This window comes from Crotalus tigris, unplaced genomic scaffold (assembly GCF_016545835.1).
Source record: "Crotalus tigris isolate CLP2741 ecotype Arizona unplaced genomic scaffold, ASM1654583v1 scf7180000018308.1980950, whole genome shotgun sequence".
NCBI classification, from domain to species: domain Eukaryota; kingdom Metazoa; phylum Chordata; class Lepidosauria; order Squamata; family Viperidae; genus Crotalus; species Crotalus tigris.
Window position 1 is genome coordinate 1,640,001 of NW_024096936.1, and position 17,112 is coordinate 1,657,112.

The window sequence follows — 17,112 nt, forward strand, 5'->3', positions numbered from 1 at the left end:
CATGAAAAATAAAAAGCCTTCCATTCAAAGCCAATACCAAGTAGATTTGGGTCTATATTATTTTTTAAAAAATTAAATGCTCTTATCAGGAGGACCAGTTATTTCTAACAGTAAACTATTTTAATATTTTTTGGACCGTATTACTCAAACAATTAAGAGGATTTACAGAAAACATGTGAAAAAGAAAACTTCCTATTTTCCCAAAACTGAACAGGTGCATAAATACCATTAAATCCTACAGACCGGTAACTATTTGAAATATCTACCCTGGTACTTCCTGCAACATCAAGATAATAGGCTTCAGTAATATTTTTATTATAGAATGTGCTATTATTTTTCAACTCTACAGCTGCAGAAATGCATCTGAACAATAAACTACCTTGAATATTGTTTTTAACACATCCAACATCTTCCCTTCTTTCTCCTCTCAAAGAGAAACAAAGTTCTCACAAAGATAATATCAGTTAGATAAATATCTGGTTCATCATGATTATACAATGTTTATGAACAATTTTCTATGTTCAGCCAATAATGATGTCGCTATGCAATATGGCATAATATTCAGTAACCCAAGGGCTTGTTATTATTGTTGAACAAAGGACTGACATGTGAGTGAAATTTAAAAAATTCAGGCACACTTAATTCAGAACTGAATTGCTGAATAACTACCAATTATAAAGGAGATAATAATTTGGAATTTAGGGTAATGGCTGCAATTTCACCTTCACTTAAAAGCAAATCCCTAAGAAATCAGGCTTTTTTTCACAAGTAAATGTAGGTGTCTTTATGTAGATGTCTTTATGCTATTTAAATATGTATTAAGCTTTTTTAGGTGTTTATGTTTCTTTCAGGACATATAACAATTATTTTGGCTTCAGAGATTGCAAGGTAGAAGCCAGTTAAATAATGGTTACTGACAGATACAAGGAATCCCACAGTGCAAACTTATGAGACAGGCATTCATGTAAACCAGTGTTTCCCAAACTTGACAATTTTAAGGCATGAGGACTTCAACTCCCAGAATTCCACAGCCAGCAACGCTGGCTGTGGAATTCTGGGAGTTGAAGTCCACATGCCTTAAAATTGTCAAGTTTGGGAAACATTGATGTAAACCAAGTTTCTGATGAGTAACTTTTATGCTAACCAAGTTGAATTGTTTGGGAAGAGATTAAAGTGAAAATATTGGTACTCTGGTGAAAAGCTGGTAAATTATTGGTACATCATTTAAAACAAGTGAAATAATAATAATCTGAAATTTTAACAAATAAGGGATTGAGACTCAAAGATAATGAACCTATTTTTTTCCAATTCTATAAGCAAGTTTATAACTTTGATAAATCTGCATATGGCATATGACTGACTGGTAAATCTCCCAGAATCAGATCATGACAGAAATGCTCCAAAGGGAACACCAGATCTAGAATCTAATGTTTCCTAGAAATCTATATACTAAATGAAATTTTCTCAGGTAGTTTATCCCCTACTTTGATACAAATGAAAGATGACCTAAATATAGGGTCTAAATTTCTATGATTAGTTTAACTCTGAAACTGACTTATATTTTTACAGGTTTCTATTTTTATTCTGTACTATTTTAAATGAATTTAAAATAACATTAATGAATTTATCCTAGCTGGAGCATCTTTTAAAATTTTCACTATGCAAATAAGTTGTAAAATGCAGATACATTTTTTTATATTTTTCAGGATTGTAACGCTACTTATCAGGTTCAGATACCAGTTGGAATAAGGAACTTCAGAATTCAGCTCTCTTTGGAGCTGAACTTGAAACTTGTTATCTGATCCTTTTGAAATCCTGGAAGACCTATGTGCATTCAAGGATTAGTTTCAGTATTGGTACTTAACATATGGAATATATTGAGCTATATATAACATTTTGATTTTTAATACTCATGAAGAGCTTATGAAAGAATGGAATAACCCAAGTTTTAAAATAGCAGCCAAGTTTATTTGGAGGGAACACCTAAACCTCTCGTAATATTATTAATTTGAACCAACTTAGTTCTGATGATGAAATGTTAAATGTCCTTCGAGTTGACAATTCAATACAGCCATACAATAAAGCTTCTGTGTTATTTCCAAACTATATCCTTTATTCTGCAATGAATTTAAAAATCCTATATCAAGGAAAACTACAGATTAAAAAGAGAGGAATATGCATGAAAAATACTAATGAATTTATAAGCATTTAAAGTACATATGGTAAACTATCATCTCCGGTTTACAACCATAATTATTCCTTAAATGTGGCATATGTTTATATTGGGGGTATATTTAAACATATTCAGAATGCCTATGTAAGATTATATTTACAAAAATATAATATTTGTCATCAATATGAACTATGTAATATTAACATTTAAAATGCAAAAAATAAATATATTTTTTAAAAGATAACTATTCTTCATTGAATGAAACTGAAAAATGTAATCTTTCTCATAGCATAAAAAAGCTCTTTTGCTCTCCCAACTGTAGCTCAATAATGTAATTGTTTCATGTAATATTATGTCATGAAATCTTTTGCTTATTTTGCATAATACATTCAGATTCCAATCTTTGGGATTTTACCAAACAAAAAACCCCCCAAATCCTTCAAATACTGAGTACAAAAGAGAAAAAAATTAGAAACATCAAGAAAACACTTTCCCTTATAAAGGGGATCTATACAGAAAAGTAACAAAGTTGTCTAAGAACTGTAAACTACAGTTCTGCAAATGGGAATGTCAGATTTTGTTGAACAAGCATAAGTTCCAATGTTCCACCTTATCCAATAGCTGTCATTTTTTTCTTCCAAGATGTAGGAACCACAAAAGTTGACAGGCAATTCAACGTTAACAATTTAAACAAAAGCATTTGTCATATACACGTATTAATAGAAGAAACCCTCATATGATGCAGAAGCCACTCTATTATGAAACAGATGGCACACTTATACATCATCTTAATAAAAGTACATTTACCTTGTCATGGTTTGCAGTTTCAATTTTGCTTGAAGTTGCAACCGTCTTGTGTTGCAATATTCTAGTTGTAAAATAAGAGCATGTAGGGCTGTAGATTATAGATTCAATTTGGATGGGTAGAAAAGAAATTTCCTCAGTAAATATATAGTATAAGGCAGTTGTGTTCAGCTACTGTGTCAAAAATACATCCTTAGATTTACATCAATATATAGTACTATCAATAGGTAACTGAGAAATTACAATCAGTTTTTACATTTCTGAAACTGAGAAATAGCAATAGAACTTATATACCACTTCACAGTGCTTTTACAGCCCTCTCTAAGTGGTTTACAGCAGTGGTTCTCAACCTGTGGGTCGGGACCCCATTTGGGGTCGAATGACCATTTCACGGGGGTCATCAAACCATGCTGTCCGCCATTTTTTCCCTTTTCCCTAGCTGTCCTACTCCCTCTTATTGGTGGCCACACCCACTTGGGGGGCACCACAACATGGGGAACTGTATTATGGGGTCACGGCATTAGAAAGGTTGAGAACCACTGGTCTACAGAGTTAGCATATGGCCCCCAACAATCTGGGTCCTCATTTTACTGATCTCGGAAGGATGGAAGGCTGAATCTTGAGCCGGTGAGACTCAAACTGCCAAACTGCTGGTAGCTGGGAGTCAGTAGAAGTAGCCTGCAGTATTGCATTTTAACCACTGCATCACCACAGAAATAAAAGTAGTCCTCAACTTACAACCACAATTGAGCCAAAATTATGGTCATAAGTGAGGCACCATGTGATCACTATGCTCAACTATCACAATCCTTGCTGTCCCTATTTGAGGTTGTTAAGTGACTGCACAATTCATTAAGTACATGGGGTGCTTCAGAGAGTCAGGAAAGCCCTAGGAGCAGGCCCAGGCTCAGCTCACCAGCTAAGCTCACATGTGGCCTGCCCTGGGTCTCCCACACCTCTTGAGGCACTCCTTACACAGCTTCCTCCTGCCTGCTGGGTCCCACACTCTTCAGCCTCCTCTTCCTCCCCATCATGCCTTATTCCTCTTATTTTTTTCTGAAGATCATCTTGGGAAAGAGAACCAGCCTATCCATTGTATGGCCGTTCTACAATGCCGGCATCATTTTGGGAGTGGCGGCAATTCTCATGATCCAGAAAATGAGCCTCCTTCCAAAATGTCACCAGGTTCTGGGACAGTACCATATGGCTTCTGTATAGGAAAGCCACGTGGCAGATCCACCAGTTTTACTTCTCAAAGGCAATCTTCCGAAAAGGGTGGATTGAGGTAGGTCTAAGGGACCCAGCAGGGAAAGAGGGTAGAGAAGATAGGCAGGTAGGGGTAGCAGCAGTGTCCCTGTGGTCAATCATAAGGGTGAGTGGATTGACCAGCACCTGAATTTTGTTCATGCAACCACAGAAGCACTGCAGTGGTCGTAATTGGTTGTAAATCCCTTTATTCAGTGCCATTGTAATTTTGAATGGTCTCTGAACAAATGGTCGTAAGTTGATGGCTATTTTGTATCATCTATTTTATATCATCAAAAGATACAAAAGGTACAAATTATGTGGAAAAGTCTTTCTGTTGTGTAACATCCATGAACATACTATACACACACACACACGTACTTGAAGCAGGGACTAAATGTTTACTCAACCTCAGATTGCCATGTTTTCTGACAGAATTTTGATTTCAGTAATTAACAATTTTTGAAGTCTCCCTAAGCAATTCTGATAAAAATTAATAGATCTACTCAACCACCACAACATTCAAAAACAAGGTGCTTATTGGTCTCTATCGTTAAGCAAAGCTGCAGACACTAAGCACAACTGTAGCAACATTGTTTCATTATATTGAACAACTAACTATTCTCTTTATTAACATTTTGGCTCAAGATAAACGTCAGTACTTTCCCTTATATTGAACAGTCTCACTGTTCACAAATTGGGAAGTTAAATGGGTTTCCGGATGTTTTGCTGACAAAAATGTGTGTCCCTTCTGGGCATTAATTTTAAAACCAAACTAGCTGTGTCAAATATTTCCTGTTGGGAGGAACACATTTAACTTGCCTCCCTGGCCATGGAAATAATATAAAGAAAGAGTTACAAAGGTTATTTATGGTTAATTGATTCTGACATTCTATAAAAGTCTTGCATTTAAATAGGAAATCAAATAAACTTTTTTTTCAGGACTATCAAGCAATGGATTATGGATACAATGTGACTACCTGCTGGTGTCTGCTTATTACAACTTTTAAACAGTTTTCCTTTTGTAGCTTAATGCTGCTATGAGTATGTAGCTTATTTATTGAAGAAATGCTGTGATTTGGCTTACATCTTACTCTTACATCTTACTCTTAGCTCTTTAACCAATCCAAAAGCATTTATCGCTAAAAAAAAAAAAGAGCTTTGGGGTATATGTCCTAGCACCAAACCTTGAAACATTTTTAGTTTTAAACAACTGTATCTGTGGTAGTCCAAGATATTTACAGAGGTGAACAAAAAACAAATCTAAACATGAGTACTCTTAGAAGTTTGGGAAAAAAGAAGTTTCTCAGCTTAAGACCAATGCGTTGTCTATTTCTACTGAAGGAATGTAGAGAATGCAGTTATTCTATAGCCTCAAGGGAAAGAGCAAGAAACCTAAAGTGAAATTGGACTGGATGGCGTTACAAACACAGGAAATATGGCATCTCAATATGAATCAGTTTCTTTAATGACAGTTCATCACTGTCAGAATTGATCAATACTTTTCATGGTCATTAAAACTGTCAGCAATAAAACTTAGTTTTCAGTTTAGTTATATATGTCCCTGAGAAAGTTGCTGTAATTATATTTCTGAGATGCTGGACCTGACAACTATGATCAAAATTTCATAAAATCAGAGTTGGAAAGAACCTCAGAGGTCACATGTTCTACCCTGTAAATGTAATATCAACCCAAACCTGTTCATACTGGAATAATAGAAATCAAAAGGGAAAGAGTGGGATGTTTATGTTCCTGCTTATCTTCTGTAAACATATGTCTATTTCCTACAAGTCCTAGAAATATTCTAGTGTAGTACCACCCCCATAGGGACCACTTAAGTCCGGGCCCTCCCAACCTCCCCTCCAAGTGGCCACCAGCCTAAGGAGGTCTTTCACGTTGGCGCCTCTGCCTAACAGGGCACGTAACATGGTGGTATTCGGTCACGATCTGCAGCCATGCACATGGGGCCGTGATGGTGGCTCTCTCGACAGTGACTCATTTGGGATGATGGTGGTTGATCTCAGGCAATAAGAACTTACAGGGAAAGATGGTAGTCAATTCCTGATTACAGCAGCTGGCATAAGGCAATGATAGTCTGTCTTTAGTAGCAGCAGTCTGCTCAGAACGATGCCAGTCAGCCTCTGGTGACAACAACTTTGCCTAAGACAATGGTAGTCAGTCTCTTATGACAACACCTTTCCCAAAACAATGTTAATCAGCCTCTGGTGATAGCAACTTGCTTAGAACGATGGCAGTCAGTCTCTGGTAACAGCAATTTGCCTAAAACAATAGTAGTCAGTCTCTGGTGGCAACAACTTGCCCAGGACGATGTTAATCAGTCTTTGATGACAACTTGCCTAGAACGATGGCAGTCGATCTCTGGCGCTGGCAGAGGCCTCCCTTGCCACTCTCTTAGTCCCGCTCTGCCCTCACTCTATATAATCCCTTTTTACCTCCCCCAGCTGATCCTATAAAAAAAACCTACCTCCCACTAACTCTCCCTCTGCCTAGCTTACTCCAATGAGGGAAAGAAATTAAAACTCCCCAAACTACCCTCTCTCCTCTCTTTATCTAGCCTGCCCACAACGAAAGAGAAAAAGAAACAATAAAACTTCACCTCCCCCCCCCCTCCTACTCTCTATTTCTCTCTGCCTGGTCTCTTCAAGCAAAGAGTTCCAGCAACTATTCTCATTCTCTATCCCTCCCTGCTTGGCCTGCATCAAACAAACAGCTCCAGCAACTACTCTCACTCTCTGTCCCTCTACGTTTTGTCCATCTTGCCTCTAACGAAGCAAAAAAAAAAAAGCAAACGCGAAAACCCCAGCTTCTTACTCTGCCTTCGATCAGCTGGCTCAGAACGGCAAGCTCCACCAAGCCTCCTCTCTTTCTTTTCTATCAGCTTCCTCCTCCTTTTTCTTCCCTCCTCCGAGCCACGCCACGCCGCCAGACCCATGGCAACTGCTGGAGCTCATCTTCCTGCTGAATTGGCAGGGCTCCTGCAAAGCCTTTCAGCTGGCCCCATTCTCACCCCAACTCCACTACACAAGCAAACAATAATACATGGGAATTACTGATTATTGATACATTTTAAAAGATATTGGCCACAAAAGTGTTACACTTCAATTAGATTTCATGTATTCGCATCTTCCCAAAATTATTTAATATATTAAACCACTTTAAAAAACTTCCAAGGGAGGTATAGCAAATGGAAGACAGCTCTGCAAAAGTGGTGCCAATCATGGTGGCAAAGACATTTCTCTGGATAGGAGGAGGACGGGAGATTGCCCACATATGCTCAGGACTGCTGCTCCTCATAAGAAGACTGCAGAACAATGGTTTCTTGTGGGTCTGAGAATCTGGAGACAAGGGGATTAGCCATCTTGCTAACAACCACAATAGAGACTTTTAAGTTCACAAACCTCACTTTCTAATTACTTTCAGAAATTGCTCATTAACTATTACTAAACTATTGGAACCTTTGGAAAGTTTGAAAATATCAGGTTAAGTCTGCCTTCAGTCCTAAAGAAAAGAACATTTTAATCATAAAGTTAAGGATTTAAACAAATATAACGTAGAAGATAGCATCTTCAGCCTACCACTGCAGAGTCCAGGCTATCACAATGCCAGCCAGCCAGCCAGTCAGAACTCACTTTGTTTCAAAACTAGCCAGTTATTGAGTACAGAGCTTCCATGTCTCCATAAGTAACAAATAGCCTTTCCCCTTTCTTCACAAGAAGAAGAAAGTATATTTCTAGTATTCAGGTGCATACACACACAATTCATGCATTTGGTCACATGTATTTATTTGTATTTTTCAGGTAATATATAAAACCTTTTGCGTAATAGCTCTACAGGTTTGCAAATAACACTGTCAACAGATGTCTGCAGCCCAAAAGACAGGAAAAATTCAAGTCCTGAAATTTGTCAGGAAAATCAAGATAATTTATATGCTGATATACAATAAATATGACTACATGAAAGTTACATGTGAGTTGAAAAGCAAAGTCGGTAAAATACTCTGACAGTTTCAACAAAATACAGACTGTTATTAGTTTCAAATCTTGGCACCTAAAAAGACCAGCTATGCAATTTTCATAACAAAAATACAGAAATAGGTTTGCCATGTCTTCATTTACATTTAGGATATATTTTATCTTCCAGTCCAAGGTTACAGCATTAAAATTCCATGGTTGCATTCTGTCATCCAAATATTAATGAGATACAACCGTGTTCAATTTTTGAACCTACACAAGTTGATTTAACTGCTACCATCTAACACAATCTCACTGTTTAGATTCCAAAATCTTATAGAAATCTGTTTTTCCAAATTCAGTTAATTTCAAACACCTGCCTGCTTCCATGCCTTCTAAACAGTCAATTCACAATGAAAGGACATAGCTACATGTTGGAAGACACACTGCATGTAAACAGGAAAAATCTTTCCATGCCAAAATCTGGGCAAAACAACTAAACAGAATGTGAATAGTTTTAGTCCCTGAAAACTCTGGAAAAGATTTCTAATGAAACCACAATATTGGATTTACACATCATTAATTCAGAAAAATTTGACTTCAGTTCGTATAGAGCATGAACTCATCCATTGTGTTGTGTAAAACATGATTCCCAATTTAATATACTGTATGTCCTATTCAACAAAACAAAGCCAATGAACTATAGCTTGATATGACATATCAGCAGTCACCAAAGAGCTACTCCAGGTCAATCTAAACAAAAGTGAACTTCAAGGAGCAGTGGAATATTAAAATACATGACAATGAGGAACAGTCCTATTAGCATTAGGCAAATAGAAAATAGAATAACAGATCAAATCAAATCTTTATTATGGTCATACACCAGGATATATATATATAAAAAAGAGAGATACCTGAAAATTAAAAGTAGTTTAAAAAACTGTCAATTGCAGTTTTCAAAGAAAAAGTAAAATCTCAAGTAGAATGTTTCATTATATTCAACATTTCTGAACTTTTAAGAGAAGAGAAAATGAAAAGTAATAAAAATATAGACATAAACCAGTGGTTCTCAACCTTTGCGTCGGGACCCCATTTGAGGTCGAACGACCATTTCACGGGGGTCGCCAAACAACGCAGTCCGCCATTTTTTTCCCCTTTTCCTTAGCTGTGCTACTCCCTTTTATTCTATTGGCTTTTGAAAGCCAATAGAATAGACTCTCTTGAATAAAGTCTAATTCTATTGGCTTTCAAAAGCCAATAGGAATTGTCCAGGCTGTCTCTGCCCTGCTGAGCCCACCAAAAGTCCCATTCTGCAATCGATGCTGCACCAGTTGAGTAGTCCTCGACTTACGACTGGTTGGGGGTCGCGGCATTAAAAAGGTTGAGAACCACTGACATAAACAATCAAAATTATCAATGAATTTGAACACTTCCCCTACAATGAAAAGTCATAATTTGGAGGGCCATTCACTTGTACAAAAGTCCAAAGAGGACAGAAGGGAAGTATATAAAATATGAAGAAAAGTTTTTTTTTCTTCTTATTACTAAGCAGCGGCAGCAGCATCCAATGAAGCTATACCGTAGGAAATACAGGACAGGCAGCAGACAATTAAATTCATTTTTCAAAATGGGGGGGGATGACAAATGGGATCAGGCAATTCCATAAAGAATAAAGTTATTAGCCAAATATATATATATTATCTCCATTAAAAGAAACAAAATGTCCTTTTGAATGTCAGTTGTATTCATTTGTGACATACTGCCCCATATTTTATTCCATGGGTAGGCTACACATTGACCAAATGCAACCCCAAGCACCCCTTTTATAGATCCCAGAGTTCCATACCATATGAATTATCTCTAAAGCACCTATTTCATCTCCTACTTCAATTTATCAGCCTTATTTTTTTCTGGTTTTCAAGCCTATAACATGCTCCTTTAAGGGCAAAGAAATATACAACATGGTTTTTGGCCACAAGAAAGCTGCTGTATGGATCATTCAAAACAAAACCCTGTGTGCTTAGTCCTTCTTTCCAACCAGTATCTCAACCACCTTCAGAGTACTTGTCCAATTGAGCCTTCCCTCTCTCTCCTCCCTTCCTTTTTTTTACAGACAATTTTTAGAGGCCAAGATGCTTTGAAGTTACTATCAGTGTAACAAGAAAAAATAATCTCCCCCCCCCCCCAGGCTAAAGAACAACTATGGAGATTCTCAGTCATCTAGGTCATGGTTGTCCCAAAGGTGCTTTTTCAAGAAGCAACTGCATTTGTTTTTCTATGAAGATATTTTGCTTCTCATCCAAGAAGCTTCTTCAGCTCTGACTGGATGGTGGGGAATGGAAGGATTTATATTCCTTGCAGACAGCTGGTCATTTGTATTCTTTTAGAGAGTCATTGAGTCCACTTGAAGGTTTATCTGGGTCTTCAGGATCACCCAAGTAGTGCAAATGGTGTGGAGCTTTCCTGGAACTGCTCAAAGAACTGTGTTGCAGGAATATCTGAAAAGCTCAGGAGGATCTTCTGTCAACACAACATATGTGCACAATTTAAACTCAATAATACATTAAGGCAGAAGCTTGTCCACCCCAAGGCTAAAACACCCAGACCCTGTAGTATATGCAGTACAATGCAGTGAGACATGTGCAGATCTGTACAATGGGGAAACAAAACAACCATGGCACAACATAGGAGAACAAACCTATCAGGACAAGATTCAGGAGTCCATCTGCATTTAAAAGACAAATGCCACTCCTTTGAAAATAGCAAAGTCCACATTTTGGACAGAGAGGACTGCTGGTTTGAAAGAGGGCTTAAAGAGGCTATCTATGTCAAAACTGAATAGCCCTCTCTCAATAGAGGATGAGGGATACGACATCATCTATCTCCAGTCTACAACACAGTCCTTTCAGCAGTTCCAAGAAGGCTCCACACCTATTTGCATGACTCAGGTGACCCTGAGGACACAAATAAACCTCCAAGTGGCCTCAATGATTCTCTAAAAGAATGCAAATGACCAGCTGTCTGCAAGCAGTATAAATCCTTCCATTCCCCACCATCCAGTCACAGCTGAAGAAGTTTCTTGGATGAGAAGTGAAATGCCTTCATAGAAAAACAAGAAAGTTCAGGTGCCTCATGAAAAAGCACCTTTGGGACAATTTAAGGAACCCTTTCCCACATGCCAGTAGAATGTAGTCAAATCAGAGTAACAGAGCCTATAGAGCAGAATGGGTGCAGGTCACCTTCCTTTGTTGTCCTGAATTTACTTTTTCCCAATACAGTACTTTTTTTCTACATCTACAGAGTTGGTTTGGGCAGGCATCGCATTAAAATATTAGACACATGGAAGACTACACAGTTAGCACAAGGGTGCTTTTTCCAAAAGGCAACTGGACTTTCTTCACCAAGAAAATCCAGTTCGCTTTTGGAAAAACATTTTGGGACAACCATGACCTGGATGATTGAGAATCTCCACAGACTGCTTTATGTCAAATATTGCCAGATTTGACATAAGATTTGTTAAATGTATGATTCTTGATTTTGAGTGTAAGGATATCAACAACTAAACCCGTACAAAACTAAATATGAGATACTACACTGTTTGTGCATAAGAGTACGGAATGTAAAACAATTTCATAATGCTGGACACTAGGAAAAAGTCTGATTAAGAAAGGTCAATTCTCTATGCATCATGGGACTGCATGTGGGATAAAGGAATTTAGAATAGACAGTGCACATTTATTCTTTTTACAGAAAGTTCTCTCTGAAACAGTTTTAATTACTGACTCTAAAAATAAACAAGCGTGCAAAGGGGAATTTAACTGCATATTTGTAAAACTTTGAAATAACAATCTGAAGGTTTATTTGCTTCAAATCTAACATGCATTTGATAGATTCATTTACTCTATCAAGAGTTTAAAATCTGCACTGGGCGTAGTTCTTTATAGAAGAAATTACTTGGTTAGACTAATCCTGTATTTTCAAGAACATACAATTTTAAAACTTTCTTCAAACTCTTTAAAAATTGTTCAAACCCTTCATGAAACTGAACAATTTCTTAAATATTTTCAGGTCTAAAGTTGATAAAGTATAATTAATATGCACTTTATTATTTATTTATTAAACAAATTTATATAGCCACCCAACTCACACATAGGTGACTTTCATAGAAAGATATAGAATAGACAATCATACCTGTAAAATATATAAATATACAATATACAATATACAACTGTGTATATGTTGTGATATAGACAGTATCTTTAAAAGCTGAAAAATCATATTATAAATACAACACTAGAAGGTAACAACTAATACATGAGTGGAAGTAGAATTACTTGGAGTTAGTTAACATTGCTGTATATTGGTCTTTCTTTAACTTTTCTCTCAGGACCCCTTTCCCACTTGTAAAAATTATGGAGGACTCTAAAAGAGCTTTTGTTTGCATGGGTTATGTTCATCAACATTTAACATATTAACAATTAATATTGATGCATTTACTGCCACTATCATTTCTCAGATTGTTTCATAGGATTTTAAGGTTATATTATTTTTGAACATAAGCTGGCAAATAATTTTGATTTTAAAGACCCCTAAGAAGGTCTGGGGGGTGGGAGAGAAGAGGGATTCTAGAGCCCCACTTTAAGAAACACTGCTGTAGAGCATTGTTGTTACTACTGTGCAATATCCAATAATAATAATAATAATAGTAGTAATAGTAGTAGTAGTAGTAGTAGTAATAATAATAATAATAGAGTTGGAAGGGACCTTGGAGGTCTTCTAGTCCAACCCCCTGCTCCAGCAGGAAACCCTATACCATTTCAGATAAATGGATGTCCAATCTCTTTGTAAAAACTTTCAGTGTTAGAGCATTCACAACTTCTGGAGGCAGGTTGTTCCATTGATTAATTGTTCTAACTGTCAGGAAATTTCTCCTTAGTTCTAGGTTGCTTCTCTGTTTGATTAGTTTCCATCCATTGCTTCTTGTCCTGCCTTCAGGTGCTTTAGACACTAGCTTGACTCCCTCTTCTTTGTGGCAACCCTTGAGATATTGGAACACTACTATCATGTCACTCCTAGTCCTTCTCTTCATTAAACTAGACATACTCAATTCCAGCAATCGTTCTTAATATGTTTTAATCTCCAGTCCCCTAATCATCTTTGTTGCTCTTCTGTGTCCTCTTTCTAGAGTCTCAACATCTTTTTTACATTGTGATGACCAAAACTGAATGCAGTATTCCAAGTATGGCCTTACCAAGGCATTGTAAAGTGGTATTAACACTTCACATGATCTTGATTCTATCCCTCTATTAATGCAGCCTAGCACTGTGTTGGCTTTTTTGACAGTGCAGCACACTGCTGGCTCATATTTAAGTGATTGCCCACTAGGACTCCAAGATCCCTTTCCACAGTTACTACTATTGAGCAAGGTACCACCTATACCAGCTCTTTTATGACTCATGGACTTCAACTCCCAGAATTCCTGAGTCAGCATAGCATAAAAGAGCCGAGGTTGTCTACCCCTGACCTATACTGTACCTGTGCATTTGGTTTTTCTTGCCTAAATGTAGAACCTTACTTTTTTCACCATTGAATTTCATTTTGTTAGATAGCGCCCAATGTTCAAATCTATCAAGATCCTTCTGTATCTTAAGCCTATCTTCTGGTGTGTTGGCTATTCCTGCGAGCTTTGTTTGCCAACTCCTGTTTCAATTCTTTGAACATGAATCTTAAAACTTTTATTACTTTTTAAACATAGGGAAATAATACTAATTCAGCATTCCATATCATATCTCCATAAGATTTTAATCTTCTCTCAAGAATGTTTACATTGTTTATCCCATATTTCTATAAGCATACTGTACTATGTGTGCTATAGTAGATAGAAGGGTGCCAAATCCTGCACTTTATGTAGAAATATTCATAGACAAACTACATTTTGATGTAGATTATAGGAAAGTTAAACAATTTTTTACTATACAATTTGTTTTTCCCTTTAATATCTGTGCTTCTTTTTGAAGCAGACCTATAAACATAAGTACACTTCTTACTGTGTTCTTATTAAGAACTATCCTAAATTTATTAAAATATTCCCAGAACCTGGATAAATATATTTATATAAATTTATAAACTTATTTTCCAGATTCAACTCTCCCTGCAAATTACAGTTAACATATTTTTTCTACCACGGATTATACCTGCATTGGTCATGTTTCAACAAGTTACCCAAGTTTCTTCTACTATATTTCTGGAACCAACTAAATTTAGCCAACTCTCACGTGGGTAAACAAACTTTAATTACTGCTGGAAGTTAATGCTCAAGATAACACAGATGAGCAGGGCACATTCGTTCTAATGTTTATTTTTTTCCCAATGCTGGGGAAGAAGGAAGATGGCCCTCTCCACTTGAGGGAACCCAATACACAAACCTAGCCCAGTATGTCACTAAATAGCTAAGAGAGAAGCTACTACTGGCTGTTTTTCACTTTCCTTGCCAGGAATACAATTCCTTCCTGGGAAATCAAAGTGTCCCCATCCCCATAGGAAAAGAATGGGGTGGCCTTCCAAGGAAGAAAAAAAATCCCCCATTACATCTCCACGCCCAATTCTCAGGAGGGGCAACTAGCCCCGCTGCTGATGCTGCTGTCCCTGCGTGTCAGGTCCCCAGCAAAGTCCTGTAAGGAAGATGACTGACACACATACACAAGCACTCCTCTTCCTTGCCAAGCCACTCAACCTCGGGAGAGGAAACCCAGCGCTTCTTCCTGACATTTCCTCCACCCACTCCTCCATGATCCCCAAGGGGATCCTCGTCGTCACCTCCCCCTCCCCACGCGGACCAGCTGCCCTCCCCACGCCCGGCCCCCTTGAAAAAGGAAGCACACACACACACACACCAAAATGCAAGGCAGAGATAACGGCGTATTACCCATAGCCACACCTACCTGTCTTCTCATGGTCGTAGCCCACCACAATGAAATAATCTGCCAGGCGGGCCATAGCCGAGGAGAGGCCGGCTCCGTCCTCGCTAGCCTCGCTCCACCTACCACTCCCGCTGCTGCTCCGAAGTAGCTCAGCATCCTCCCTTCAACTCCCCCCGTCCTGCAAAAAGAGGCAGCGGTGGCAGCGGCAGGAGCAGCAGCTCAGCCATGTTGGACAGCCAGGCTCCTGGTGCGCCTGCGCGGTCCTCATTTCCCCCTCCCCTTCGGAGAGCCGTTCTCGAGTGGCTTCGCTCGAGCCGGGCGCGCGGGGCGGTGTGTATGTGTGTGTGTGGGGGGGGAGAGAGAGAGAGACAATTCCGGGACTTACAAGCGCCGCACGCTGTGTCCAGGACTTGGGTACCTCCGGGCGGCTTCTTTGCTCTTCGCCCTGCTATATTCTTATTGAAACTGGACGTGCGTAACATAATTGCTTTGTGTGGAGCTCGCATAGATACCGCGCCTGCGACCCGAAAACGGGAGGCGCTCTGAGAAATAAAGCTCAGCCGCCCTCCTCAATCAAACGCTTCCTTCCTGTATCCGAAGTTGAACGGGAGCCGTGCTTTTTGGTAGGCGAGGAGCGCGTTGCAAACGCAAGCCGCTTGCTGCTGACGCCGGCGCGTTTCTGCCTACAGTCCGCTGGAAATCGACTGGGCTAAATTTCCGCAAAGCCTTACGCCCGAGTAAGAAGAAACGTGGAGATATGCAAATGCCCGTGTTGAGAAGGACGCTAATTTCCTTTTCTGTCGTTGGGCACGTGTGAACTGTGGCTTGAGAAAAAAAATTTTTTTTTTTTGCTAATTTTGACTTAATTTGCTGGGTTCGAAAACGATCGTTATACAGGGAGTCCTCAGCGACCACCCAGAATTTACGTTGCTAAGTGAGAAATTTGTTAGTGAGTTTTGTTCCATTTTACCACTTTACTTGCCACATTTGTTAAGTGAATCATCCCAGTTGCTAAATTAAGTAGCAGGGTTGTTAAGTGAATCTGGCTCCCGCACTGACATTGCTTGGCAGAAAGTCACAGGTCACATGACCCCAAGACACTGCAATCGTCATAAACGTGAACCAGTTGCCAAGCATCCAAATGTAAATCATGTGACCATGGGGATGCTGCAACGGTCATAACTGAAAAATGATCATATCACTCTTTTTAATGCCGTTGTAACTTTGAACAGTCACTAAACAAGCTATTGTAAGTTGAGGACTACCTGTATTTAGTGCTAGTCTCAACCATGATCATAGAAGTTTTTTAACTTCTTCAGAAATGAACTGGTACAAATCAGTGCTTTAGGAAAACAAACTAATAATGGTATCTGAAGGGGAATAGATACACCACGGATAATATTGGCCTAAACCTCATTGCAAGCTTGCTATAGTGGACTTATTCTAAATTACAATAGTTATTTTTTTTCTAATTTGGCAGTCATGTTTTTTCTAAATACTGGTGCAGTAATATTACTAATGTCAGATTGATGCTTAATGTTTCATACCTAAAGTGACAACAATTAGCTGTTCTTAGAACTAATAATGTTTTAAAATGTATTCACAAGTAATAGCATGGGCTATGTAGCTTACTAGATAACCTGTGATCCATCAGGTTATCCTTTATGAAATATTTTCTTTTCAGATTCCTGAGAGCCTTCAACAATGACAGAATTTCTAATGTACTGCCTTCACTGGAAAAGTTAGGATACATTCAGAGATGTATTTTCCTTAAAAATAGCCCAATTCCACAGGAGTTGTGGGTTCTGGATTTTGGGCGCATGTATAAATTAGCCCATTTTAGGTACATTGGTTTGAAAGGTTTTTTCTTGTAGTGCACCATTTTGCCTAGTGAAAGGTTACAGGAATCAGAGTTTTTATAGTATATAGTTTGGGGGGGGCAGGATAATAAAGGTAGGATAAAAAAAACAAATGTTTGTTGGTAGCTCACTAAAGAATT

General features: G+C 38.3%; 1 protein-coding gene across 2 annotated transcripts in view; it reads right to left on the bottom strand.

The window, feature by feature from the left end:
* SBF2 (SET binding factor 2) overlaps positions 1-15,388 on the bottom strand; it is a 228,370-nt gene extending 212,982 nt beyond the window's left edge. Inside the window, exon 1 of one of the 2 annotated variants that reach the window (XM_039350252.1) lies at positions 15,135-15,388. In XM_039350252.1, coding sequence (XP_039206186.1) covers positions 15,135-15,189 — 55 coding nt within the window. In that variant the 5' untranslated portion in view covers positions 15,190-15,388. The remainder of the gene's footprint in view (positions 1-15,134) is intronic. The other variant, XM_039350253.1, reaches the window with a different exon arrangement.
* Positions 15,389-17,112: the final 1,724 nt, after the last annotated feature.